This window comes from Ornithodoros turicata, chromosome 3 (genome assembly GCF_037126465.1).
Source record: "Ornithodoros turicata isolate Travis chromosome 3, ASM3712646v1, whole genome shotgun sequence".
NCBI lineage: Eukaryota > Metazoa > Arthropoda > Arachnida > Ixodida > Argasidae > Ornithodoros > Ornithodoros turicata.
The window spans coordinates 68280850-68307762 of NC_088203.1; the positions used below are offsets into that span (position 1 = coordinate 68280850).

At 47.1% G+C, this 26913-nt stretch overlaps 1 protein-coding gene across 1 annotated transcript in view; it reads right to left on the reverse strand.

Annotated features, from left to right (window-relative positions):
- Window positions 1–26913, reverse strand: part of LOC135388575 (uncharacterized) — a 225831-nt gene that overhangs the window by 144040 nt on the left and 54878 nt on the right. Inside the window, exon 2 of the mRNA XM_064618195.1 lies at window positions 15667–15902. Coding sequence (XP_064474265.1) covers window positions 15667–15902 — 236 coding nt within the window. The remainder of the gene's footprint in view (window positions 1–15666; window positions 15903–26913) is intronic.

Here is a 26913-nt window from a genome sequence, read left to right on the forward strand (position 1 = left end):
CTTCCTCCCTTTGTCCAATAGGCGACCCGTTTCGCCAAGATTTTCCCCATATTAGCTCAAAATGGGCAATATGGGCCCCATATTGCCCACTTTGAGCCAATATTGGGAAAATCACTGCGATATGGGCCCCAAATTGCCCGCGTACACCCCATATTGACTGCAAATACAGAAAATGGTACGTACCCATGTTGCACAAATGCCCAAGCAGCACGGCAAGATTGAACGTTGAAGCGTGTGAAATACCCAATTCAGGACATCGTTACATCCAACAAATTCCCGCAGATGATACACATTGTTCAAAACAGTCAACGTACTTGGCAATCCCAATGTAACGTTCGCTAGAATTCGACAACTCAACATTCCACGTTCTGGAAATAGCCGTAATCTTCCTTCGCGATGCCAATGCCAATCGGTCGAGCCGACTGAGAGCGAGCGGGTTGTTTGAGCGAAATCACGCGTCCTACAGCTAATGCGCATGCGCGACCGCTCGAACGGATGTTTCATAGGGCTAAAATGTCGCTGGTTGCTATAATGATAACGGAATTGCGGCAGGTCAAGTAAAAAACACAATGTCTGATAGGAAGGGATGGCTCTTCTGTAAAATTAGGTGCTTTCAATTGCTGTTAGCAGTGTGAATTGCTCCTGCGTATGTCCGTCACCGTCACGAAACTGTTTCGCTCCTTTGTTAGTCTCGGAGCGGGTTGGAAATTTTTAGTTCACAAAATATTGCGATCCCAACGAAGGCTTCTGAAGGATCTTTGGCATTGGCAGTTCCGTGTGACTGCCAGCCTAGCATTAGTTGATCCTGCTCTTTGTTTTTAAGGCGAGAGCAGTACTATTTTTGAAATTGATGTGGGCAAGCTTTCGCTTGTCCCATCCTACAGTTGGCGATACGACTGCTAGTGTCCTTCGGCAAGGCGGGCGTAGTTCTTCGTTTTTTTGTTGTTTTTTTTGGCGATGCCGTGTTTTTTCTGTTTTTTTTTGCAATCATGTGCATTGTGGATCAATAAGATCCGCAGAAATAAAAAAGCAAAAACAGGAAAGTATTATCAGTGGTGAATATTATACAAGATAATGCTTTATTATTAGACGAACTCCCCGTTGGTGTTATCACAGAAATATTGGCAATATTGGTGCAAAATGGGCAATGGAGCCTGGTTGCACTCCCCATATTGGTCAAATATTGGCAGCCCACATTGGGCCAATATTGGCAAGCTTGGCAACCCATATGGGTCCAGTATTGGACCAATATTGGCGTGCTGCTTGGGAAAAGACATCGCGCACATCCTGCAGCTGAGCCACAAGATATTCCGTAGCAGACGGCAGGACCAATGCTGTCGTCTGCTATGTGCGCAATGTCTTCTCGCGCTCTTCGAACCGCGCGGAACATCCTGCACTCACTCTGAAGTCACTGAAGTCGCGCTCAGTCACAAGATATTCCGTAGCAGACGACAGGACCAATGGTGTCTTCTGCTATGTACGTCATGTCTTTTCGCACTCTTCTGCCCGCGAGGAATATCCTGCATCTGAGTCACATGATATTCCGTAGCAGACGGCAGGACCAATGGTGTCAATTTTAGGAACTGTTACTTTTTCTACTATCACTCTGTGGGCTGGCTTCGGAACCTCCTTTCGTCGCACTGAGAGCGATTGCGCTCAAAACGTCATCGCGCGCTACTGTCCGGTGCTCCTAAAAGCATGATATTCGGCTATTTTTTCCGATGGAATAGCTCGTGAATATCACTGTGAATTATCATGAATTTGAGTGTATTCGGCACGCTCTTCATATTGGTGGGGTAAAAAAGTGACCTTTACTTGGCAAATTTCCGAGTTCAGTTCGCAAATATTTACATAATTAAACTTGGAGTAATGACATTCACATTAGGAGGTGGCAAAAACTAATAAGAACAAATGCTGTTGACCGCATGATTCTAGGTGGCGTAGTTTTTTTATTATAATTCAATGACACGTTTTCTGGGACACCCTGTATAAGTGCCACGGGTGCACGCGTAATATGAAACATGTTGCAGGTGCACATGCGGTCGGTGCATCCCGCAGGTGCCCGCAGGTGCCACTCCGAGTTCCCGCATGAGCCGTCTTTTCGTGTCGACCATTCCTGGCTCAAAATGATGAGAACATATCGTTCTCGAGCTGGTCTCCCTCCACTTGATTTTGCGCAGCGCCATTTCCCACTCCAAACGACGTTGTTTGGCCGTCGGAAACTCGAAATATGCTACGTCTGTTGTTGTATCCTACCTGTTGCCACAACTGATTATACAGCATGTCTTACCGGCCATCGTGGTGGGTGTAAGATCAGTGTGCGACGTAACGAACACAATTGCTATGGAAAATTTCCTTCGTCAAAACTGCCAAAACACACAGCAAAGCAAGGCGGACGGCGCGGGATATCTCGCGACTTACATCACGCTCGGTGTTGCTTGCAGAAAAGCGCTCGTGGCTCGCACTACCCTGTCACCGAGCGCGTCATAGAAGAAAATCATTTTTGTCAAGTTTGACTCAGTTTTCGAAGGAGATATTTTACAGGCATGGTCGTTGATGGCTAAAGGTGACGAATATTCGAAAATCTCGGAAGGGACCTTATGCGGATTCTCCCTTTAAAGGGAGTATGAAGTGATTTTTTTCTCGCTTTCATCAGAAAGAAAACATTTTTCTGAGTCTAGAACCAAAATTTTACCTTGGTCATGCGAGGAGTATTCTCGGGGGCGAATTTAAACGAGCGGCGAGGGGAGTACTGCTGACGCCGCGTTGTGGCAATTTGCCGCGCGGAAACACAGCGAGCAACTTGGCGGGACCACCGACCACGGCCGGATCAGGGACACGTCATCATGACGTGTCGTGGTCCCGCCATGAGCATGCGCCGTAGGATCCCGCGTATGCGTTCATTGGGAGTGGAAATCCCCATGACGCCAGCTTCTGCGCGATGGTCCCAGTCTATCGCAGTCGCATCCTGTTGTTTTCGCCGTCATGCCGAGACGATGTTGGATGGTTGGTTCCCCTAATTCACGTCAATATTTGCCGGGAATCCAATTTTATATGCTTCCCAGCGACGAGACGGACAGCTTTTGATGCAACGAAGCAATCGGACCACAGGAATGGAAAAATGGTGTGGTGTCATTGGTGCCATCGACTGATTGTGTTTGTAGCGAACATTTGCATGATTGCGATTACGAAGGGGAGCTGAATCTCTTCAACGTACTGGATAACAAGTCGTAACTGGGTAACGAGCTCAGTGTCATTTGAATCAAGGTGTAGCACCACCACAATACGTGTCCGCACCGGGGAAAGAACGCACAACCTAAACGGCGCAAACGTGTGAGTACTTTTCGTTATTCGGGCGAAGAAAGACCTTTCAGTCCGTGTGGTCCAAATGCTATAACAGATTTCAGGATTGCGTAAATGGGTTAAATCTCATCGGCGTGACTTGGATCCTTACGGCCGCTTACGGCACACAAGAGGGAGAGAGAGAGCAAAATAAAGACAAAATAGAAGTTATCGAATCTAGTCACTAAACTGAGGTGGTGCGCTGTTGATAAAAATAGACTAGCATGATCTTAGAAACCATACTTTAACAGAATATTTATGCACTATATTCAACCATATGTGTCGGTCCTTTTCTCTTCACTCATCTGCTTTGATGTTCATGTTTACAGGTAACTTCCTCAGCGGAGCCTGAAACCCCCGAAGTGAGACAGCATGATCACTGCAACCCACTATTCAGAGCAGACCAATGTTGTGCAGACTCCTTCCAGATTCCTCTTTGCAGCATTGTCTTGCCTACCATTCGGGCTCTGTGTGTTGTTCAATAAGTTCTTTTTTATTATTATTTGATTTCAGTTTGCTGCATCATGTGCACAAATATGATATTGAGGGGGACATTTTCTTGCTTACGCCTGAATAAGCAAGGATGCTTTTAAGACGTGCACACTTTTGTTCCTTATCTTATAATCATTACTCAGGTGGATTACTACATCAATTTACATTCACCGGAACTGGAGTTGCATACGGTGTTATTCATTTTCTTCTCTCAAACCAGGGCGGTCCGTGTGTACGGCAGCTGAAGTCTTTCACCAGGGTAACATGCCAGAACAAGTCCAGCAAGTGCTCTGCAGTTCACCTCTAAAATAAATAAACCGAAGGTTGATGCACTATGTCCTCAGGAGATTTTGTTCCTGCTACAACTCTACACTTTGTTTTACATTACCAAAAATAACCTCACCAACCATTACCATACCAGTGGTGCTCTGCTGTGTTCAACCAGTTCAACAAGCTCTGGGCATCCTGTAAAGCTTGTGCAGCTCCGTAAAGCCCTTATTTGGTGGTAACATTGGTGCCAATACAGCTGTGTGACAGTGTAAAATAGAATACATCCTGTGTTTGCATATGCATAAAAATTATGCATGTGTAGCATAGAATGTGTATATGTAAATGTTTCAGTTATGGTACTATTTGAACTAAATGCCGACATTTCAGCTGTGTGAGCCTGGTGCCCTCATCATTGACACACATACAAGTGGGTCCACGTCCTCGGTGGAGCCTACACAGCTTAGGACTATGTCCAGGTGGCAAATTTAACAGTTCTTTTGCAAAGAAGGCAGATTTCTGCAAGAAGACCAAAAAGGAGTTTATTTGACAATTTTGTTTACCAATTACTTCTCGTTTTTTTTAATTGCAAAATATAGGGCATGTTACGCGACTACTGGGGCTTTTTGCTTCTTTTCAGGTACCTCAACTCGTGACTTCAAGCTTATGTAACACAATAGTATAAGGTGGTAATGAAGCAGGCGAGCTGGTGTCGTTAGCTTGTGTCTCTCAGTCTCGGGGTGATGGACGTATTATAGTATTGGAAACCTGGTTGAACAATAAATTTGTTAAACAACAAACAGTTCTCGGAAATGAATACGATGTGCAGAATACGCTGCAGTTGAGTTTCTGTAGGCATGGTTGTTGTTAATGCTAACTGTTCAGATTTACGACGCGCTCAACATTGAATACCTCATAAAACACAAGTTCTTGCGTGAAACATATTCTTAGGCAAACAACGAGTCCTTCGACGAAAGGAAATACAGCCAGCCCATCCCGCCTGTAGACCACGAAATGCAGAGTAAATCAGATCCCTTGAAAGCGCGAAGCTGCTTTGAATAATAATAGTAATGATAACGAAGAACATGAGTTGAAACACAGTACAACAAAACATTACACTACCCGGTCTTGTACGATAATCCGTGCAAACAAATCGAGCAACAAAGGAGGACAGCTTCCAAATATCACAGTCGCACTCCACAACGTATTTGCTTTGTTGTCAGATTGCGAACACGTAAATATAACTGCAACTGACGTAAATATAATTGCAACGCCAGGCATCCACCAGACACTTTCCATTGGTGATGACGATACAACCAATACAACGTTGCGGTGAATCGCTAGAGGCTCACGTAACTCGTCAGCAGAAACCTCGTAGCCACGGAGATGCTTGCCTTCCTTGTTGTGAACGGCAGCCGAGCAAACGACGGTTACATTCGATGAAAAAGTGCCGTTCACATGTCATACCTGCCTGCGGAAATTCCACACACAAAACACACAAACACAGAAAGCTGTTCATTATAGCGTGTTATCCGAACGTCAGAATGCCTGCGACCAAGACAAACGTAATGCTTTAGCCCTCAGACGCGACGAGAGACCTTGTGACCTTCTAGATGCGACTGGCAGGAGCCAGCAGCGGGCTCAGCCAGGCCCCATAGCTCCCCCTCTTCGCGGCTCTAAAAAAATGTTTGCACGTCATAAACACGTGGTATTACTCCGTCAGGCATCATAGTTGATACCCATTGGCCGAAGGACGTTGCGCGCTCCGCTATTGGTTGGCTGGCAACGTTTCAAAAGAGCATTCTTTCGCGGGCTGCCTGTCTGGCGGGCAGTTACGAGAGGAGAAGGGAGAGAAGTGGCAGTGCCGTGTATGCCAAAGGGAGTCTGGCCATTAGGAGGAGCCTAAAAAGGGGGCTCGACCTGTCAATCAAATTGAGCGTTTTTCATTGGCTGGTGTTTTCTATGCGGGCCGCCATGACACCAAAATTTTCCCGAAAATGGCGGCGTAGCTTGGAACGGCGAAGCGAGGATTTCATGACAATTTTTTCTCACAAATTACGTCAATTTTATTCCGTAAGTGTACATTCTGTTGCAATTATCTTGCAAATCACCTTTAAATTACGCTCCAGTGTCGATGTTTACCTGAAAATAATATGTTTCGTCGTCCTTGTTAGGCCTAGTAACGACAGCGACCACAGGCAAATAGCGAGAAAAACGCTACAAATGGCCAAAAATTTTCATTTTATGACATACTTTTATTCATATACACACCTTTGCCCGTTCTTGGTTCAGTCTTGTTATGTTTCATAGTTAAAATACGTATAATAACGGTAGTCTGTTCCAACTAGCGGTTCTGCCGGCCAATCAGTTCTGCTAGCAAGCACTTCTGCTTCTGCTACTTCTGCCTTCTGCTATTCTGCGTCTTCCTGGCGTGCCCCTCACCATCCAGATGGCGCCGCTAAAAGTGGACGCAAAATCCATTATGTTGCTAACTCGTCAGGGAATATCCTATTCAATCTAATCCAATCAAGTTTCTCGAAAATGTCGGCACCCAGTTAATACAGGTAATATATAGGTTGGATTGCCTGGGGTTAATAGCGAACTGTGTTTTGGCTCGTGATTGGCCAGAGAGCTCAAAAAGTGGGTGGAGCTCCAGGTATAGGCATGTTCCATTAATGGCCAGACTCCCTTTGGCATACACGGCTCTGAAAAGTGGCAGCGGCGTCTCGCGTCTCGACGATGTCAGTTGACACCACCGTATGATGGCATCGTTCAAAGAGAAGTCCCAGATTTGTTAGTGTGTCAGAGTGACCCAGCGCGTGTTGTGATGTTTCCCGACACAAGTATCCTACGTACGAACAGTCTCTCGAGTTCAGAACTGGAATGCAGTGGTGAGCTGACGCCTGAGGAACACTTGTGAGCGCCGTCGCATTTTCAAATGCAGTCACAACGGAGACATGATTCGGTGTCTGTCCGTGCGACAAGCATTGTCCACTTCGTTGAACTGCAACCAACGAAAGGAGATGCTCACCGTGAAATCGCATGCACTCGTGTGAGCGTCGCTCACTTCTGGGAGTAGAGAGTGTGTGTGTGTTTTTCGAGTTCGAACTTGGTCAACGAACGCAACGATTTGGACTCTGTACGCACGGTGAATATTTGTGTCGGACTATTGAATCAGTACGATGTTTCAAATAAATGTGTATTTTGTCAAAAATTTGCCTAGTTGTTCTGGAATACGGAATAACGAGCGTCGGGCATGAAAACCAGTAAAAGTAAAAGCCGATGGTAGCCAGTACCGGGCCGAAAAGCGAGCCAAACTGAGAGACTCCTGATTGGCCGAATGGTAGGCATCATTGTTCATTTTCATTGGTTGCATGTCCAGTGTTGCCTGAATTATCTCAAACTATGGGCTCTATGGGGAGCTGTGGGAGCCTGGCTCAGCGCTCAGCTGCCTACGGCGAGCATTACTTGCCATTGCGCAACACCGGTGACGTAGCGCGGGTCGGAAAACAGTCCGTAAAGTTGCTCAATATGCAGGAGAATGCGCGCGGGAGAGGAGGATTGCGGAAGAGACACTTCAGGCGCGCGCTTCTCACAGAGCGGAGCGATTTCGCCCGGAAAAATTTCTGGCATGTTAGTTTCTCGGCGGGTTGAAGAGTCTCCAGCAAAAAAAAAAAAAAAAAAAGAAGAAGAAGGTGGGAGTTAGGAAAATTTCATAGTCCCTTTAAGAACCAAGGATGGCGCGACCTTGAGAAAAGGAATGCCGTGCGGGCGCCTCATAGAATGGACCTTTTTCACAATGGCCTATGCACATGCGTATGACCTTGAGGCGCCAGGGAGGATTATCTCTGTCTTCACTAGATGGCGCAGTATGGGGACGACAGAAGTGGGGACCAGTGGGGACATCGCGCGAATGGCGCAAGCTTGTTGGCCCCACCCTGGACCGCTTTTGGTCCTTTGTGCTACCCACGCGGATTTGTTTTGACGCGCGCCGAGCGTGGTTCGTTGGAGAACCGCTAGGATAAGACTCGTATGTGAAAAAGGCCCATTACAGGGCGTGTGGATGGCGCCTTTTCTCCTCTGAGTGCCGCGCTCTCACTCTCCGCTAGGGAGTGACGTCACGCCACTGGAGCTCATGCGGCCTGACGTCACTCCCTAATAATAAATTTCTTCTATTATTATCCGAGCACTTTTGGGACGAAATAATTTGCTGGGCACATTGTCGGCCGATGCCGAGCATCGGTTTCATACACTCCTAAAAATGAGCTTCACCACAAGCACCCTTCTAGTAAACCACCATTTCGAGTGCCATCGTTCTTTCCCCTCATTTGCTGAAAATGGGGGAGCGCACGCGATTTTTGCGGCATTGCCACAAAATGGCGTACGCCCCTGTTTTCATCGAGTCAAGGGAGAGAAAGTTGTCATTAGGGATGATGGCTGACTAGGAGCGTGCTATGCGGTCAAGCTCTAGGGGGTACATGGCTTTCCTGATACGACCGTCCCTTTAAGCACCCTGTATACATTGAACCCTTGCTCACGACGGTTTCGACTCGTGAATTTGTATGGGCTCAATCAGGCAGTGATTACACCTGAACCGTTTCGCGAACAGGCAACATAATTTCGGTTCTGTTATCTTCCAGTTCAGGAAGAACCATATTCATTACCCTTTATCGATTTTTTTTCTGCTGCGGACGTGTACCCACGCGCTACCGTGTAGTTCTTCACATGCAAGAGAGTTTCCGAGTACGAGCACACTCGTTGGACTGACAGTCACGTTGGATGTAACGACACGTTCAATGTAAAAGCATGTGTACTGTGTCGCTGTTGGGGGTACCAGAACGCTGGATGTAACGGCCCGTTGGATGTAATGGCAAGGAATGGCACTTCGCCACTCAACGATGCAATTCGATGGATTAACGAACAATGGTTCAGAAGGCCACGGGACAACAGGGACAGGGGGGGGGGGGCGTGACGCTTGCAAGAGACATTGGTAAACTCACGTCACTTGCTAATTCTCACCGATGGTACCTGAGGAAGCGTGGACCTCCACGCGAAAGCTTGTACAAATTAAACTTAAACAAAAATCTTCAGTGTCGGCTTCTGTATTTTGTTTATTAATTCTCACCGAGAAAGAGATCACGTGACACCGCCACTAGTGGCGCCATCCATTGAGAAAAGCTCACATGGGGTGATTTCGCCTTAGAGCGTGAGATATGTAGAATGTGCATACATGTGGTGTATGATAGTACGTTGTGTGTGAACATGCGATATATTGCTATGTTATTATGACTTGTACCAGCGACACGCCGCTGGCGTTTGACCATTTCGTTTTGTCAGCAGTCCCACACGTATTAATCTCACTGCGAAGCTCGCAATGTGTCATATAAAACATATAAAAAATAAAAATTTTAACAATAAACACACACTCGATTAGACAACGGACATTACATTTGGATACGAGTACATACGGTAAAGCCCACACACTTTTAACTATGTAGACCCTATTATAGTATATTTGCATTATGTGTGTGACAAGAGCAGGTCCCAGACCGTACAGATCAACGTGCCGTGCGTACGGGAACAGACACAGGGAGCACGTTTCACCCTACACGCTTCCTATATGCCCTTCCACTCGCACACGCTTTCACCTTCGAAGGCTAGTAGAATACCTGTTTCTTCCTGCGATTTCGCGGCGTGGAAACATCTAGGTAACGGTTGATGCTCCTCATAATGAAATCCTAGATTTCCTCGCCGAGAGCTCCTTTCGTTTTAAGTCCTTCGGCACAACCACACCGCTGACTCTCTGATAACCCAAAAAGCAGCTCCACTTTCGCTCTCGAATGAATAACATAATTTACCTGCAAGTTTTAGTGCCTATTTTAATCAAAGTGCCATTTCAATTAATTCGCGTGCCATCTGATTAGTCCAGGTGTCATTCAATTTAATCCGAGTGCCATCTGAATTAATTCATGGTGTTTCTAAGCACTGTAACCATGTATTCACACGAGGGACATCCCGGCAGAATATTCTAGTTGAAGGAAAAGCAAAGAGCTGCGGACAGGACTGAAGTTCTGCTGCGTCTTATGTTGAGCATTCGCACGGCAGCGAGATATCGGGAGCTGGAGAGGAAGTATAGCAGACAGCACCATTGGTCATGTCGTCTGCTACGAAATATCTCGTGACTGAGCTGCAGGATATTCCCCGCGGAAAGAAGAGCACAAACCCAAGCAGCACACAATATTGGGCCCATATTGGCTGGTCATTGGCGATACGGGTCCAATAGGGGTTCATGTCGCTTCAATGCAGCACTGAGACGGGACGAAGGGCGGTTAAAACAAGGAGACAAACGTATCTGCAAACTCACAACTGACAGGAATTTATTTGCGCAGAAAAATTTAAACAATCACGAAGGAAAATAGGTGGCGCACTAGCTACACAAAATTCTATGCCCCTAGTGTGGTCCACGTGGGCCCGCAAGGTCAACCCCACACTCCACGTTTAGAAACTTTTTCTAGGTCAGCCAACGCAAGGGACGGGGCACTGATACAATATGTCCCTTTTCTGTGAATACAGAAGGCTTCAATTATCTCGCGTACAGTCTTATCAGAGTTCTTGCACAAAACAGATGTTTTATCGAAGCATGCTATGCACTCGCAGTCCCTACAGTGCAGGCAAAGGTGGCCTGATGGGGTGCGGCGTATAGTCGATGCATGTTCCATAAGTCGGACGTTCAAGCACCGCCCCGACTGACCAATATAACACGCACCACAATCTAGAGGAATAGAATATATGGTGCCTAAGTCACAGGCAACAAAAGGCTTTTTGTGGCGAATGCCACACCCCCGAACATTACGCTCTTTATTAATGTGTGAGCAAGACTTTGCAATTTGCGTGGAGCAGAGAATATAACCGGAATATCAAACCTGCCCGCAATTCTTTTTATGTTGTGAGATACCTTATGTACATAGGGTATGACCACTGGCCTGGCAAGGGGCATGACAAATGTCCTTTTCGGAGTAGATCCCCTAAGCTGCTTTAGTAAAACCTCAGCCACATCTACTAGCACGTTCTCAGGAAATCCTGCACATCTCAGTCTGGTTATTTGGGTCTCGAAGCTACTGTTTAACATGTGCTGGCACGATTTTACCAGAGCTGCACGCATTACTGATTTTGCCAAACCCCTCTTTACTAACTTGGAGTTAGCCGAAGCATATGGCAGGAGGCCTTTTTTGGACCTAGGGTTGTACTTATAGCAGATATGCTGTTGGGTCTTGTGGATACGAAGGTCCAAAAACTGTAACGTGTCGTTCTCGGGTTGTTCTAAGGTGAGTTCCAAACCCCCCTATGCACTTCCTGAATATCTCAATGAAAGCGACCAGATCTTTTTCATAGAACAGTAGAAAGTCATCTACATATCTACACACATGGTGTCGAGGCATACCTTTTAGTGTCTCCTCCATTAACTTGTCACACTTGCCCAGGAAATTTCACAGAGAAGTGGGGAAACACATGAACCTATGGGTGTCCCTGATTTTTGGATATAATACTTGCTTCCACTGTTGATCACCGTGGCCTTTAGGTAGCTGGCTAGAAGTTCCATGAACGTGGTGATAGTTCATGTCGCTTCAATGCAGCACTGAGACGGGACGAAGGGCGGTTAAAACAAGGAGTTAGTAAAGAGGGGTTTGGCAAAATCAGTAATGCGTCCACAAGACCCAAGAGCATATCTGCTATAAGTACAACCCTAGGTCCAAAAAAGGCCTCCTGCCATATGCTTCGGCTCACTCCAAGTTAGTAAAGAGGGGTTTGGCAAAATCAGTAATGCGTGCAGCTCTGGTAAAATCGTGCCAGCACATGTTGAACAGTAGCTTCGAGACCCAAATAACCAGACTGAGATGTGCAGGATTTCCTGAGAATGTGCTAGTAGATGTGGCTGAGGTTTTACTAAAGCAGCTTAGGGGATCTACTCCGAAAAGGACATTTGTCATGCCCCTTGCCAGGCCAGTGGTCATACCCTATGTACATAAGGTATCTCACAACATAAAAAGAATTGCGGGCAGGTTTGATATTCCGGTTATATTCTCTGCTCCACGCAAGTTGCAAAGTCTTTGCTCACACATTAATAAAGAGCGTAATGTTCAGGGGTGTGGCATTCGCCACAAAAAGCCTTTTGTTGCCTGTGACTTAGGCACCATATATTCTATTCCTCTAGATTGTGGTGCGTGTTATATTGGTCAGTCGGGGCGGTGCTTGAAGGTCCGACTTATGGAACATGCATCGACTATACGCCGCACCCCATCAGGCCACCTTGGCCTGCACTGTAGGGACTGCGAGTGCATACCATACTTCGATAAAACATTTGTTTTGTGCAAGAACTCTGATAAGACTGTACGCGAGATAATTGAAGCCTTCTGTATTCACAGAAAAGGGACATATTGTATCAGTGCCCCGTCCCTTGCGTTGACTGACCTAGAAAAAGAGTTTCTAAACGTGGCGTGTGGGGTTGACCTGGCGGGCCCACGTGGACCACACTAGGGGCATAGAATTTTGTGTAGCTAGTGCGCCACCTATTTTCCTTCGTGATTGTTTAAATTTGTCTGCGCAAATAAATTCCTGTCAGTTTTGAGTTTGCAGATACGTTTGTCTCCTTGTTTTAACCGCCCTTCGTCCCGTCTCAGTGCTGCATTGAAGCGACATGAACTATCACCAACTCCCCTTCTTCCTCCCTTTGTCCAATAGGCGACCCGTTTCGCCAAGATTTTCCCCATATTAGCTCAAAATGGGCAATATGGGCCCCATATTGCCCACTTTGAGCCAATATTGGGAAAATCACTGCGATATGGGCCCCAAATTGCCCGCGTACACCCCATATTGACTGCAAATACAGAAAATGGTACGTACCCATGTTGCACAAATGCCCAAGCAGCACGGCAAGATTGAACGTTGAAGCGTGTGAAATACCCAATTCAGGACATCGTTACATCCAACAAATTCCCGCAGATGATACACATTGTTCAAAACAGTCAACGTACTTGGCAATCCCAATGTAACGTTCGCTAGAATTCGACAACTCAACATTCCACGTTCTGGAAATAGCCGTAATCTTCCTTCGCGATGCCAATGCCAATCGGTCGAGCCGACTGAGAGCGAGCGGGTTGTTTGAGCGAAATCACGCGTCCTACAGCTAATGCGCATGCGCGACCGCTCGAACGGATGTTTCATAGGGCTAAAATGTCGCTGGTTGCTATAATGATAACGGAATTGCGGCAGGTCAAGTAAAAAACACAATGTCTGATAGGAAGGGATGGCTCTTATGTAAAATTAGGTGCTTTCAATTGCTGTTAGCAGTGTGAATTGCTCCTGCGTATGTCCGTCACCGTCACGAAACTGTTTCGCTCCTTTGTTAGTCTCGGAGCGGGTTGGAAATTTTTAGTTCACAAAATATTGCGATCCCAACGAAGGCTTCTGAAGGATCTTTGGCATTGGCAGTTCCGTGTGACTGCCAGCCTAGCATTAGTTGATCCTGCTCTTTGTTTTTAAGGCGAGAGCAGTACTATTTTTGAAATTGATGTGGGCAAGCTTTCGCTTGTCCCATCCTACAGTTGGCGATACAACTGCTAGTGTCCTTCGGCAAGGCGGGCGTAGTTCTTCGTTTTTTTGTTGTTTTTTTTGGCGATGCCGTGTTTCTTCTGTTTTTTTTTTTTTGCAATCATGTGCATTGTGGATCAATAAGATCCGCAGAAATAAAAAAGCAAAAACAGGAAAGTATTATCAGTGGTGAATATTATACAAGATAATGCTTTATTATTAGACGAACTCCCCGTTGGTGTTATCACAGAAATATTGGCAATATTGGTGCAAAATGGGCAATGGAGCCTGGTTGCACTCCCCATATTGGTCAAATATTGGCAGCCCACATTGGGCCAATATTGGCAAGCTTGGCAACCCATATGGGTCCAGTATTGGACCAATATTGGCGTGCTGCTTGGGAAAAGACATCGCGCACATCCTGCAGCTGAGCCACAAGATATTCCGTAGCAGACGGCAGGACCAATGCTGTCGTCTGCTATGTGCGCAATGTCTTCTCGCGCTCTTCGAACCGCGCGGAACATCCTGCACTCACTCTGAAGTCACTGAAGTCGCGCTCAGTCACAAGATATTCCGTAGCAGACGACAGGACCAATGGTGTCTTCTGCTATGTACGTCATGTCTTTTCGCACTCTTCTGCCCGCGAGGAATATCCTGCATCTGAGTCACATGATATTCCGTAGCAGACGGCAGGACCAATGGTGTCGTCTGCTATGTTCGTCACGCCTTTGCACGCACTGCTAACCGGAGGGAATATCCTGCAGCTCAGTCACAATATATTCTGTAGCAGACGACATGACCAACGGTGTCGTCTGTTATACTTCTGCTCCAACCCCCGATATCTCAATACTCAACAGGAATAGGAATGCTAAACATAAGACGCAGTAGAACTTCAGTCTCGTCAGCAGCATTTCCTTTTTCTTCCAATAGAATATTCCGCTCTGATGTCCCTCGTGTGAATACACGGTTATAGTGCTTTAAAACGCCACGGATAAATTAAGATGACACCCGGATTAAATTAAATAGCACCTAGACAATTTCGGATGGGACCCGGATTAAACTGAATGGCGCCTGGATTATTTCAGATGGCACCTGGATTAAAATGGACGGGAAAACCTGTAGTCGTCTTGACCACCAACGTAAACTGCAACCCAAACACAGCTACAGTGATGGTCATAACAACAACCATGATGATGCCATTTATCGCCTGGGGCGATGCTCTACCCCCATTGTTGGTCATAAATATTACACGTTGCAATTAAGAGTTTAGGAATGAAAGAGTCTTCCTGTTGAAGTTGTCTCAATATTTGATGTCTCTCAGTTTCAGGCTGCCTGTGGATATATGCCATGACTTTTTTGCTTTGTATTGTTGTATATCCCCCACCCCCTTATGTAAGCAAATGGATGGATGTACAAAAAAAAGTGGCTCTTTTCCTTGGAGAAGACCGCGAGGTGTTGGGCCTAGAATTTACCTTGATGACTTATAATTAAATTTATTCAGTCATTATTAATTATTACTATAACGAATTGTTCAATCAATAATTCCTTACACACCGAGCGTACAAGCGTAACGTGAAAACGTTACATGAAAGTTCCCGAATGTCAGCCAAGCACGTAAACGGTCGGAGAGACTTACATCATTGGAATTAAAACGAGGAGAAACAAAAAGAAAAAATGGTGGGAGAGAGAGGACAGAGGCAACTTCGAACAGATTCTGCTACCATTGATGAAAAAAATCGATACTATAAATGTTGCTGCGTCAGATAAGCAAAAGGGACTATACAAACGTAACCAAATAAATCAACGTGACCCCTATTTGTCCGCGGACAGAGACAGCTGCCTACAGGTACAGCTATAAGCGGAAACTCAAGTTTTTCACGTATACTGGGACCTGTTGAGCGGAATCAATACGTTTCCTAGGCTTTGTAGTTATTTTTAGTTTCTAAGTTTAACTTGTTTCACGTGTTTGTGCCTCACATGAAGGAAGTCGATGCATGTTCCCTCGGCAGCGCCCTTGCGAAGATTCATCTCTATTATGGTGATGATGAGACCCGTTCCTCCAACGGTGGACACTTCATGTTCGCACTTCTCTTGGCTATCGAGTCGCTGTCGACGCTGAGTGGCAACCACAATGGCTGAAGACTTGGGCGAAGATGCGTTATAAAGCTCGGTGTTCGCCTCGCCCGCGCCCGTGCAGAACTGGTTCAAGTTAACTGCGTGCAAACCAATACACCAGTTATTCTCTATGTCACGTGGGAAATCATGATTACAGTATGGGAGTAGCACAGTAGAGCAGTGGACAAGTCGGGTACGATAAGTACTAGGTGCTATTATTCCAATTTGTGCATGTGGCGATGAAACAACCCAATAATTTTATTATAATTAAAACAAAGTTTTTGTTCACACGCAGCGGTTCAGAAATTGCTTTGTTCTTGGCAGAACGAGCGTAATATAATTCACAGGCTGCTTTTCAATGATATGTTTAGTTTCAAACTTACGCAATGTTTTACGCAATTCAGAGGAGTAGAGTGAGATGCAAAATAAATAAATATACCCAAAGAATGGTTCTCTCCAAGTAGAGCAGAATGTCCCCCTGTAGAGTCTCTGACAAGACGCGGCACAACCGACAGCCGTCACGACGATGCCATTACAACGCGAGTTCTGGTTCTCCATGAAAGAGGAGGCACTCGATAAAATGATGGCTTTGATATTCCTGAGGAATGTCTGCAATCCAGCGTGACAGCTGCGGCGATCCTTTGCTGCCCGGCGAAAACCTCGCAGTGATGTGTATTGTGGGAGATCCTCGTTTGAGCTCGCTATGGCAAGCAACTGAACAGCTCAAGGATATTTCGGTACAAGAGGTACAGGACTGGTACAGACATCTCACTACACAGACGTCTCAGTAGGCGGCCGTTCCGGTGCACGGACATTTTGGTGCACGAACATCTCGGTACACGAACGTTTCGCTGCACGGACATCTTGGTATATGGATAACTCGGTGGGTATCACGGTACAAGAATTGTGGCGTAGCGAAAACGTTTGCACCCCAGTTCGATGCCATCAGAAGTCCATGCACCAAGATGTCCAGCGTTCCTGAGAAATTAACGGAATCCCCAGCTGGAAAAGGGGATATACATTTGATTTTTTCCGTCAATGCAGATTTGAGGCTGAGGCAGCGGGCCTATAGAAAGTACCAACGCCCAATTTTCAAAGACTCTATTAAATGGGGTATAGGCCTGTTGCATTAACCAGGCGGCGCTGTGATTTTAATTCAAGCGCCGCTAGTGGCCAATCGTCGAAGCACCGCTCGTTCCAGTTAGTTCCGGTTTCAACCTGACGCTGTTGCGATGGCTATTCTCGTCCCATACTGCGGTTTTGAAAACCACTTCAGGCTGTCAACATTGGAGGTGTCAAACTCTATGAGTGAAATCACGTACAGAGCGTGGGAGAAATACACTGCGTTTTTTACTCGAGCTGTCGCTTCCATTGTCATTATAGAGACTATAACCACCGACATTTTCGCCGGAATAAGACGACCGATCCGAGTGTCGCGCATGCGCATTACGAGTCGTAGGACGCGAGATTTCGCGGAAACGACCCCAGGCAGCACACAATATTGGACTCATATCGGCTGGGCATTGGCAATACCGGTCCAATATGGGTCCACGTTTTGCCACGGCTTCCCTTATATCGGCTCAAACTTGGCAGCGTGTGGAATGCCCCACTCCCTACGTCGTTACATCCAACAAATTTCCGCCGATGATACACGTTGTTCGAAACAGTCAACTGTAATCCTACTGTAACATGCACTGCAACTCAACTGGTACACGTACTGCGAATAGCCGCCATCTTGCTTCGCGATGCCAGCCGGTCGAACCAACGCAGGGCGTGGTCGTTCGAGCGAAATCACGCATCCTAAAACTAATGCGCATGCGCGTTTCATTCGGGCTAAAATGTGGGTAGTCTCTCTGACTACGGAGGCGGCAGATCAAGTAAAACACAATGTTTTATAGGAAGCGATGTCTGTACCGTAACGCTAGGTGCTTTCAAGTTACTGCAGAGATAATATAAGTTGCTGTGTCGTATGTCCGTCACAGTCACGCAGTGTTGTACACAGCGGCGTTACTAGTAGCGCCGCTACCGTATTCGCTACTTTTTTGAGTAGCAGAGTAGCGATCACGTCACATTAACATAACACAAACTAGTAACGGGGAAAGTATTTCGGCTACAAATACGTGTAGTGACGGACTGTATCTCCGCTGCCGCTAGTTTTCCGCGTCTTCCATATGGAAGACGTGGAACCAGAGCGTCGAACCGAAACGTTTTTCGTTTTTTTTTTTCGGGTTCGGATTCGGCCATAAAGGTTCAGTTCCGGTTCAGCTTCGGGGTTCACATATATCGGTTTGATTAACCGCTTCAGAGGCTGTAAACCGGTTCGGGCCCCGTTCGAGGTTCTAATTTGCTTCAAAATTAGAGGTAGCCACTAAAAATGATACAAGATGTCTTAGTTACGTTTTTTATACATTTATTTCTGTTTTTCGACCAACAGGACCCCCTTTCATGGTCTTCCCAGAGCCATTTGCCGCCTATCTAGCCAGGCAGATCGCTCTTATCCCCACATCACCCTCCACCACACACCAACTCCAACCTGAAGCGGTATCCCGAACCGACAACCGAAGTTTTTAGGTCGGTTGGGTTTCGGTTCAGCTCCAAGATGGCGCTAGTAATTGCGGTTCAGTTCCGGTTCAGTTCCATCTAAAAATTCCGGTTAATTCCGGTTTTCGGTTTCGGTTCGATTCGAAGCTCTGCGTGGAACACAGAGAGAAAAAGTGCGCAACGATGAAGCAGAATTCCTTCTTGTTATTCCTTTTAGTTACTTCTTAATCAGGCAGGTTGATATGACGATCTTCCTCAATTTCACTAACTTTTATAAGCTAAGCTCAATTGAATAGTTCGGAATATAATTTGTGTTCTTCTGCGCATTTTCTAACTTTTTAGCTCACATTTGCGAAACACACACAGAAATGTATAACATTCTCCGTAATATTGGCTACGATCTACGAAGCTGGTTTCCCTCATATAATCAGTTGCAAAGCTTGTGTGAGCACATTTAAAACTGTGTTTTGCAGTTGAAATAAGGCAGCCGTCGAAAAAGCCCGCCAACGGCGGGATTTGGACCACGCATCTCTCGATTACCAGTCGAGCGCCTTTGTCAATTCGATCACGCTCGCGTCCGCTTTACGACGTCCTGCCTCGTTCGACTGACGGGAGACGCATTCACTATCACATTCTCTCCCGCAGTTCTCCTTGCACGCAGAACCATGGCAGAACATTCATACTACACAAGTGAGAAGCACGGCATCTAGTGAACATGATGGAAAGTAATTGTTCTGAGGCTGAACATACAAGGGAACAAACACAACACAGGCCTCAAGTTGCCAGGGGACATTCAACTGTTCATGTTTCTCGGCACGTCAGGGATCAGTGTACGTCAACATGCTTATTAATGGTCTTTGCAGACTTGCTTGGTGGCGGTACACAGGCGCCAATCCTTAAAGCAACTGATTGTTGACAGCATTGACATGTTCAGGGAAGGGCTACATGATATTTTTCTCTCTCTAAATGTTTCATTAGGAAGGTGATCGCACACGGGTAGACTCTTACTGAGGAACTCACACTCCCAGGAAAAGCGTATTAAACGTTTTTTTTTAACTCCGTGCTAGCGCCGCGAAGCAACTGTGGCTATGAGCGGCGTATAGACGTGGACAGATGAAGAGAGGACAGCAGGAAGGAGTGGGGGACAGGGGTGTTAGTATGCGTCCTGGGCCGACTTCAAGGGGAACTGTGCCGACATTCGTCTAGAAAGCCTTCGGAAAACCCAGGGAAAACCTCAGACAGCACAGCCGGTGACAAGATTCGAACCCGTGTCACCTCCCAGTCTCGACGTGGAAAGCGATCACTCTAACCACTATGCCACGGGAGCTGGTCGCGTATTAAACGTAGATTTTCGAATAGTCAAACGCTTTGTAAGGGAAGCCGTCGCGTGGCTGGAGGAAGGAAAGCAGCGGCTAGGCAACAATATGAACTCCTAACTCCTGTGAGACCTAAGCTTTGGTACAGTGTACCAACAGCACATGTTTGGCCAGCACAGTGTTTGTCCCTGGCGAGAGCAAATATCATGTCATTCGCAACGAGGAGAGCTCGGCCTGTTGGTTGAAACAATTCATCTGCTTCACAGGACCACGCGTGAGTTAATCGAAGCAGTTAAGATCTCACAATTGGGGCATGCGTGCATCAGTAACCCTTTTATCCTGTTGTCTGATACAGAACTATAGCGTATCTAAGCACGTGTATGCAGCAGTGCCGGCAGGTGGCAGGGAAGGGCCCACGGTGGTAGGGAGCATGCATGTGCGTCCAGTTTTCAGGGAGGCGACAACTCCGTCGTCTGCTACGAGCACCGGCATTTTGACTCCCACATCGCCTTGGGAGTCAGCGGCGGGGTTGCGTTTTTCTCAATTTTTCGCGACAGGAAGAGTGTAAAAGCGGAATGAAGGATACTAGCGTGGTAAAACTGTCATATATGCTTGTAGAGCTGATCATGGATTGTAAAATATGTTGTTAATGTTTTGTAGCGTTTGTCTACACTCGTCACTGCACCTGCACACGCGGTCGTGTCTTGACCAACGAATTACAATAGTAAACATGGAAATATGTACAGGGTACCTCGGGCAACTTCAGTACAGCGTCTGTCGACATAATAACATCGGCCTGAGCTGGCTTCCAATGGAGTGTCGCACCCATCTTTATGTCGCGAAAGGTGTTACTGGTCAGCTTGAGGACGTCGCGAGCCACTGCATACTTGTGAGGACTCGCATAGCTCAGAGCCAGTACTTGGCGCCTTGACGCAAGGTATCGGGGGCTGACGGTGCCTCGCGAAAGTGCCTCACAGCTATTCCAACCTTCATTTTCGTGAAGTGGCCTTCACTGATGTGAACATCAGAAAGTGCAGGGGCAATCTCCAACTCATTGTTTCGGTCGTAGTCCAGGACCGTAGCTTGGACGTGTTCCACAGTCACAATGTCACTCGGCAGGTTGTTTGCTTTTGTTGTTTCTTCTCCAAGTGTGAACTTGCGATGTGTCAGAAGCTGGGCGTTGATATTTTTCAGCACATGAGACGGCCTTTATGGCTATCCAGGTCGCAATAAATATGACAGCATTTTGACTTTTACTTGAACCTTTGGCCGAAGTGAGACACCTTCGGCCGAACTGAAATTAATGAGACACTTGGGGACTAAATGATTATTTGACGCTTTGAAACATTCGGTCGTAGTGACATAGAATCATACAAAGCAGCACTAGGTTTCAATAGTTTCAAACTATAATATAGAAAAAAAGTATTATTTACTCGTGCATTGAGTACTGAATGCAGAACCTGCACTGCCGGATATAAAGGGCAACAAAAAAAAAAAAAAAAAAGAGAGAGAGAGAAGGGGGAGAGTAGATTCGATTGGATCAGAGAAAACGAAGGGGAAATTATGAATTCAAAAAATGTCAAATCGGGGATTGCAAACACGTAAGAAAGGGTCATATGACAGCAACGACTGGAAGCTCGTTCCGACAGCCTTCTTCACCTCTTTGTATCTGTGTAAATACGTAAGACAACGCTAAATTTGAAATTTAGAAAACGAAAGAAAAAGAAGACTGGAGCCTTGTCGCATGTCGGATTTGGTGCAGAACCGGGTATTAAAGGAACCATGAAATGATTTTCGCGAATTCCGAGTACTCTGCAGGAAACCCTTCTCCATGATCCCTCGCACAGTTTTATCGTTCCTCCAGCTGTGGCAGAGCCGTACGTGACGCGCCGATCACAGAGGAATTTGCAGGGAGAGAAGGGATGTGCTGGCCAATACAGTGCTTAGAGAACAGGCGGGAACATGCGCATGGTCTGCTTCTTGTTCTGGAACGTCATTGATGTACGTAGTTGGCTGTTGTGCCACTTATAGTACTCATCGAAGCCAAGGCGGAATCCGAGGCCTTGGAGGTTGCCACCGCTCTGATTTGCCAAGCTCAACAGAAAGTGTTCAACGAATCTCTCAAACGTATCAGAAATTAGTGTCAGTGAAGATTGAGACTTCAAGATAGCCCTGACGAAGCTAGTTCTCGTGACCTTAACAGCTGGATGTTTCTTCTCCTCGGCACGGGCATCAATCTCCTTGAGGGCACCGGAAAAGATTTCGTCTTGAACCTGCTTGAAGCGCAGCACTTGCTCGAAGATAGAACGCAACTCTGACAAGACGTCCCGAGAGTCAGTGTCCAGTAGAGCTCGTGTCATGATGGTTGACAGGAAGGGTTGACAGGACACACCCTCGTGGGCTTTGATGATCTGGTCAACACTCTTAGAAAAAAGGGAGTCAAAAGGAAATCAAATGGTTCTGGGACACCCTCACGAACGGAGAGGGCGTTGCAGCGACTTCCATGATCGTATTTAATGAGGGGTGTTGCGTGCACTCCCTTCATGGAGGAGTGTTAGCCTCACTCCCCAATGTTTATGACGACGTTCTTCCAGACTATGCAACAGTGATGCCCCGTACTTTTATTCATTTGTTAAAATTATCGAGACACACCTGCAACTAATGAAAGAATAGATGAACAAGCCTATGTCTGAAATTGACAAAGTAGTTGTATCCCTGCAGAAGACATTTACTTTTCGCAAGTCCTGGCTGTACAAAAAAGGCGTTGGTGGCGGATATCCTTGGAAAGTGCCAAACATTACGTACTGAGGAACAGCTACTACAACTTTCCAAGCATGCGGGTGCCTACATCTTGTTTTCTTGTGCTCATAAAGATACCGCCTCTACAATGCGGTCTTTCTTGTTATAATTGTAATTAACACTTGGATCGGTCGTTTCATTCGAGGGAAAATGTCCGTGGAAATACTCTCTAATGACAAGGGAAGCGGCAGGTCAAGTAAGAAACGCAATGTCCGATAGAAAGGGATATCTGTTCTGCAACGCTAGGTGCTTTGAAGTTACTGCAGATGCACTGCGAGTTGATGAGGCGTATGTCCGTCACCGTTACGAAAGTGTTTACCTCTGTACGCTCGGAGCGAGTTGTAAAATTTTGAGTCGTATGATACTGCAATCCCAATGACGGTTTCTAGGGGATGTTCCGCTTGGGTAGTTCTGTGGGACTACCTAGATTCTTGAGCAATACAAAGACGGAGGGCCACTGCATCTGTTCGTGCTTTGGGGTGAGGGCAGTATTTTTTCTTTTTTATAATGTGGTGCAACGGAGATCAGTAGCAAAAAAAAAAAAACGACCAATGAAGTAACATAATTTAATGACAGAGTGGAGAACAGCGTGCTTAGTGTTCTCTGCAATGTGCTTGGATATAGGACAGTCAAGGGAACACCTGCAGGGAGGGTGTCAGGGGAACACCCTCAGGAAGGGGAGTCGAAGGAACACCCTTAGCAAGGGGAGTAGCGTAAACACCCCAAAGGGAGTCATATGTGTGACGAGCGTGAACACCCCCAAGGGAGTTTCCCATACTCCCTTTTTTCTAAGAGTGAAGTTCCTGAGCATGTTCCACTTTCGTTTGCAACTCTGCCCATGCACACTCGATCACCTCAAATACAATGTAGTACTGTACTTCCTGCATGTTTTCGATGCGGGAAACCTGGTCATCCTTCAAGACTGTGCAGAACGGCAGCGCTGTTGTCCTGCGCCAATTGCCACGGCCGGCACCTTTCTGTACTGTGCGACATCCAGAGGCGTGATGCTCCGCAGCTCACCAGCGAGACACCCGTTTCTCAATCGGGGAGGCAGAATTCGACTCCGCAACCCCTAAGCCGTACTACGACATCACTAGCCTCAAGTCTGCAGAATACTGGGGGAATATTACTGGGCATATTATTACTGCATAATACTGGGCAAACTGCTACAGTGTGGGCGTCTGGCCCGGCGGGCAGAAGGCAAATTAGCATCCTCCTCGACACCGGAAGCCAGCAGACGTTCATTCGACGTGACCTTTTGCAGCAGCTAAGTTGCGAGGTCGAGGGTGAGGAGAATTTGTCTGTATTCTCATTTGCGGCGACGCATCCCAAGCATTACCGCTGCGAGCAGGTCACGGTGCGCCTCGAATCCCTCTTCGACCGCGACTCCGTTGTCGACTTAACGGCTCTTGGCGTCGACGACCTTTGCCACGTCGTTGTTCCTCCATTGGGCATCAAGACAATCAGGGTGATGCAAGAGCGCGGCTTGCCATTTGCCGACACATGTCACACCGCAGAGATTGGAGTGTTGGTGGGAGCAGACTACTATTGGGAGGTAGTCACCGGTCATGTCGAACGCCTCGCTGCCGACCTCATAGCCGTTGAAACTATCTTCGGATGGATTGTACAGAACGTCGGGGGTCCCCTCCGTGGAACGACATCATCGTTGGTGTCAGTTTTCTTCCTCGCACACGAAGATCAGGATCACTTCGAGAGTATCGACCCGTCAGAGATGTGGCGTCTGGACGCCCTCGGCATTGCCGACCACGTTGCCGGCGACGACGACTCCGTTGCCTCACCTTGCTTCTCAAGTCAAGCGTAATGGCCGCTATGTGGTTCCACTTATGGTTAAGGGCTCTGGACTTCCGATCGAAGCAAACAACTGAGTAACGGCGGCGCCGCGGCTGGTCGCGCAGTTGCGGCGTTCTCGTTCTTCCCCGCAGATACTTCTCAATTACGATTCCGTCATTCGGGAATACTTTGACGAGGGTCATGCCGAACGGGTTGCTGATGTTTCGAACCAAACCGACAACGTGTACTATATGCCTCATCACGCCGTGATCCGGAAAGACGCCGTAACGACAAAGCTCCGCGTTGTCTTCGATCCCAGGCAGAAATCTGGAATGGGACCATTTCAAAATGGTTTAACGAACTGGTCCCACTCTGGTAATGGTCCCACTCTGGTCCCACCCTAGTAATGGTCCCACTCTGGTCCCACTTGCCAAGTGGTCCCATGGGGGACCAGTTCGTTAAACCACTTCAGAATGGGACCACTCTGGAGTGGGACCACTTGAAAGTGGTTTATTGGACAGGTCCCACTTTGAGTGTGTCCCACTTAGTGACTGGGACCAGTTGAAAGTGGAACCAGCTTCACGATGGTCCCACTTGAACTGGAACCAGTGGAATCGATCCAGTGGTCTGGGATCCGGCCACTTAGCAGCTGGGGCCACTGAATGCATGACTGAAAATAATGCGTAGAAATGCAGATATTGCTCAAGCAAATACCGTTTATTCTGCTAAAAGCATACACTGAGCAGAAAGAAATAATCAATACATCTCTACATGTTCATACTACGTAGTATAAGTCTGATCACTCACTGTGTCTTGACAAAGCATATGCCTGACTGTGCGATGCACTCACGGAATACAGGGAGCTTTCGTTCGTTGGCCACCTCACATCTTGTATTTTCTTAGAGAGGATGACACATGACACTCCTGTTTTCCATGCGGGTCGCGACACCCCCTTCCTCTTCACCGTACGTTCGGAATCTTCTTATCCTGTTTCTCTTCAAGTTCCTCCTAAGTTTCTAAAATGAAACATCTATTCAATGGTAATCAAAACATCACGGTCATCACTCATACCTGCAAACATTCGCGACGTGCAGTCCGATTGGCGTTTCACAGTGCGTTTTGCCCCTACGCCGTTTACGTCTTCTTGGCGTCAAAACTCTTCCGGGAAATCGACAATGTGTTGCATTAGGAACCATTGTCATCGCATTGTCTTACAAAGCCCACTAAAACACACGTAAATACTGCACAGGAGATACACCATCCTTGCGACGGCAACTGAAGACCAAACCAACTTGTTGCGACGCGTTCAAGCACCAACTGCCATGCCGCCATGCCATGCCACCTGCCACTCTCGCCTCTCTCGCCCTCTCCTCTCCCTCTCGGCTCTCGCGGTTTGAAGTTTGAATTTGTAGCCGCCGTAGCGTCTTCACATTGCATCAGCCTCTGCAGTTACCTTTTCTTTTTTTCGTTGTCTTTCTTCTAGTTATTTAGCTTAATTTTTGTTGTTGTTGAGATGTATTTTTTACCTTTCTCTGGTACTTTATATGTTATGATATGCACCTTCAGATGAGAACATGTGCTCGAATTGGAGTTACAGGGATACAGCATATATTTGATCGCAGACGCACGCACCTGGATAAACAGCAATAAAAAGAGATCATGCATGTGCTAAAATAGATCAGAGTAATAGATCTAACAAAACCAGAAGGATATATGGCAAGTGTGGACAAGATGAAATCTCAAAGGGGAAAGCTGGGAAGCTGCCCAACTTGGAGTCTCAAGTGACCATTCTCCAGCTGGAAGTGCTGGAACCATCTGAGCCCAAAATGGAACCCGCTTAAAGCCAGAGTGGGAACCACACCCCACTTTGCACCCTTCTGGGCCCAGAATGGAACCACTTAAAGCCAGAGTGGGAACCACACACCACTTTGGCACGCATCTGGGCCCAGAATGGAACCCGCTTAAAGCCAGAGTGGGAACACTGCACCACTTTGGGACCCATCTGGGCCCAGAATGGAACCCGGTTAAAGCCAGAATGGGACCACTAACGCCACTTGGGGACCCATCTGGGACCAGAATGGAACCCGCTTAAAGCCAGAGTGGGACCATTAATACCACTTGGGGACCCATCTGGGACCATTCAACTGCAAATGGAACCACTTGGGGACCATTCGGGAACCAGTCCTGATTTCTGCCTGGGATGCCTCGTCTCACTGCCCCGGCCAACCGTCTCTAAACAGTCTCCTCATGAAAGGACCCAAGCTGAACGCCGACCTCATACATCTATTGCTAGTGTTTCGCTGCAGCACCGTCGTCCTCACGGCAGATATAAGAAAGGCGTATCTAGAAATCAGTATTCGAGCAGATGATAGAGATCTCCTCCGCTTCCTATGGGTGCAGGACGTCGCCGCCCACGAGAGCCCGCAGATCGGCGCAAGTCGTTGCCATGGGACGCTGAGTTCGCAACGGAAGATCTTGTGGTCTGGGAGAAATGAAAGGCTGAACTGTCAGACATCGATGCGCTGCACCTGCCGCGTAGCGTCTTTCCGCAGAGCAAGGCCCTGCTTGATGTGCATTGCTTCGCCGACGCTAGTCCCAAGGCCTACGGCACAACAGTATACGTTCGCAGCCGCGCCAATAACGGCACGACTTCTACGCAGTT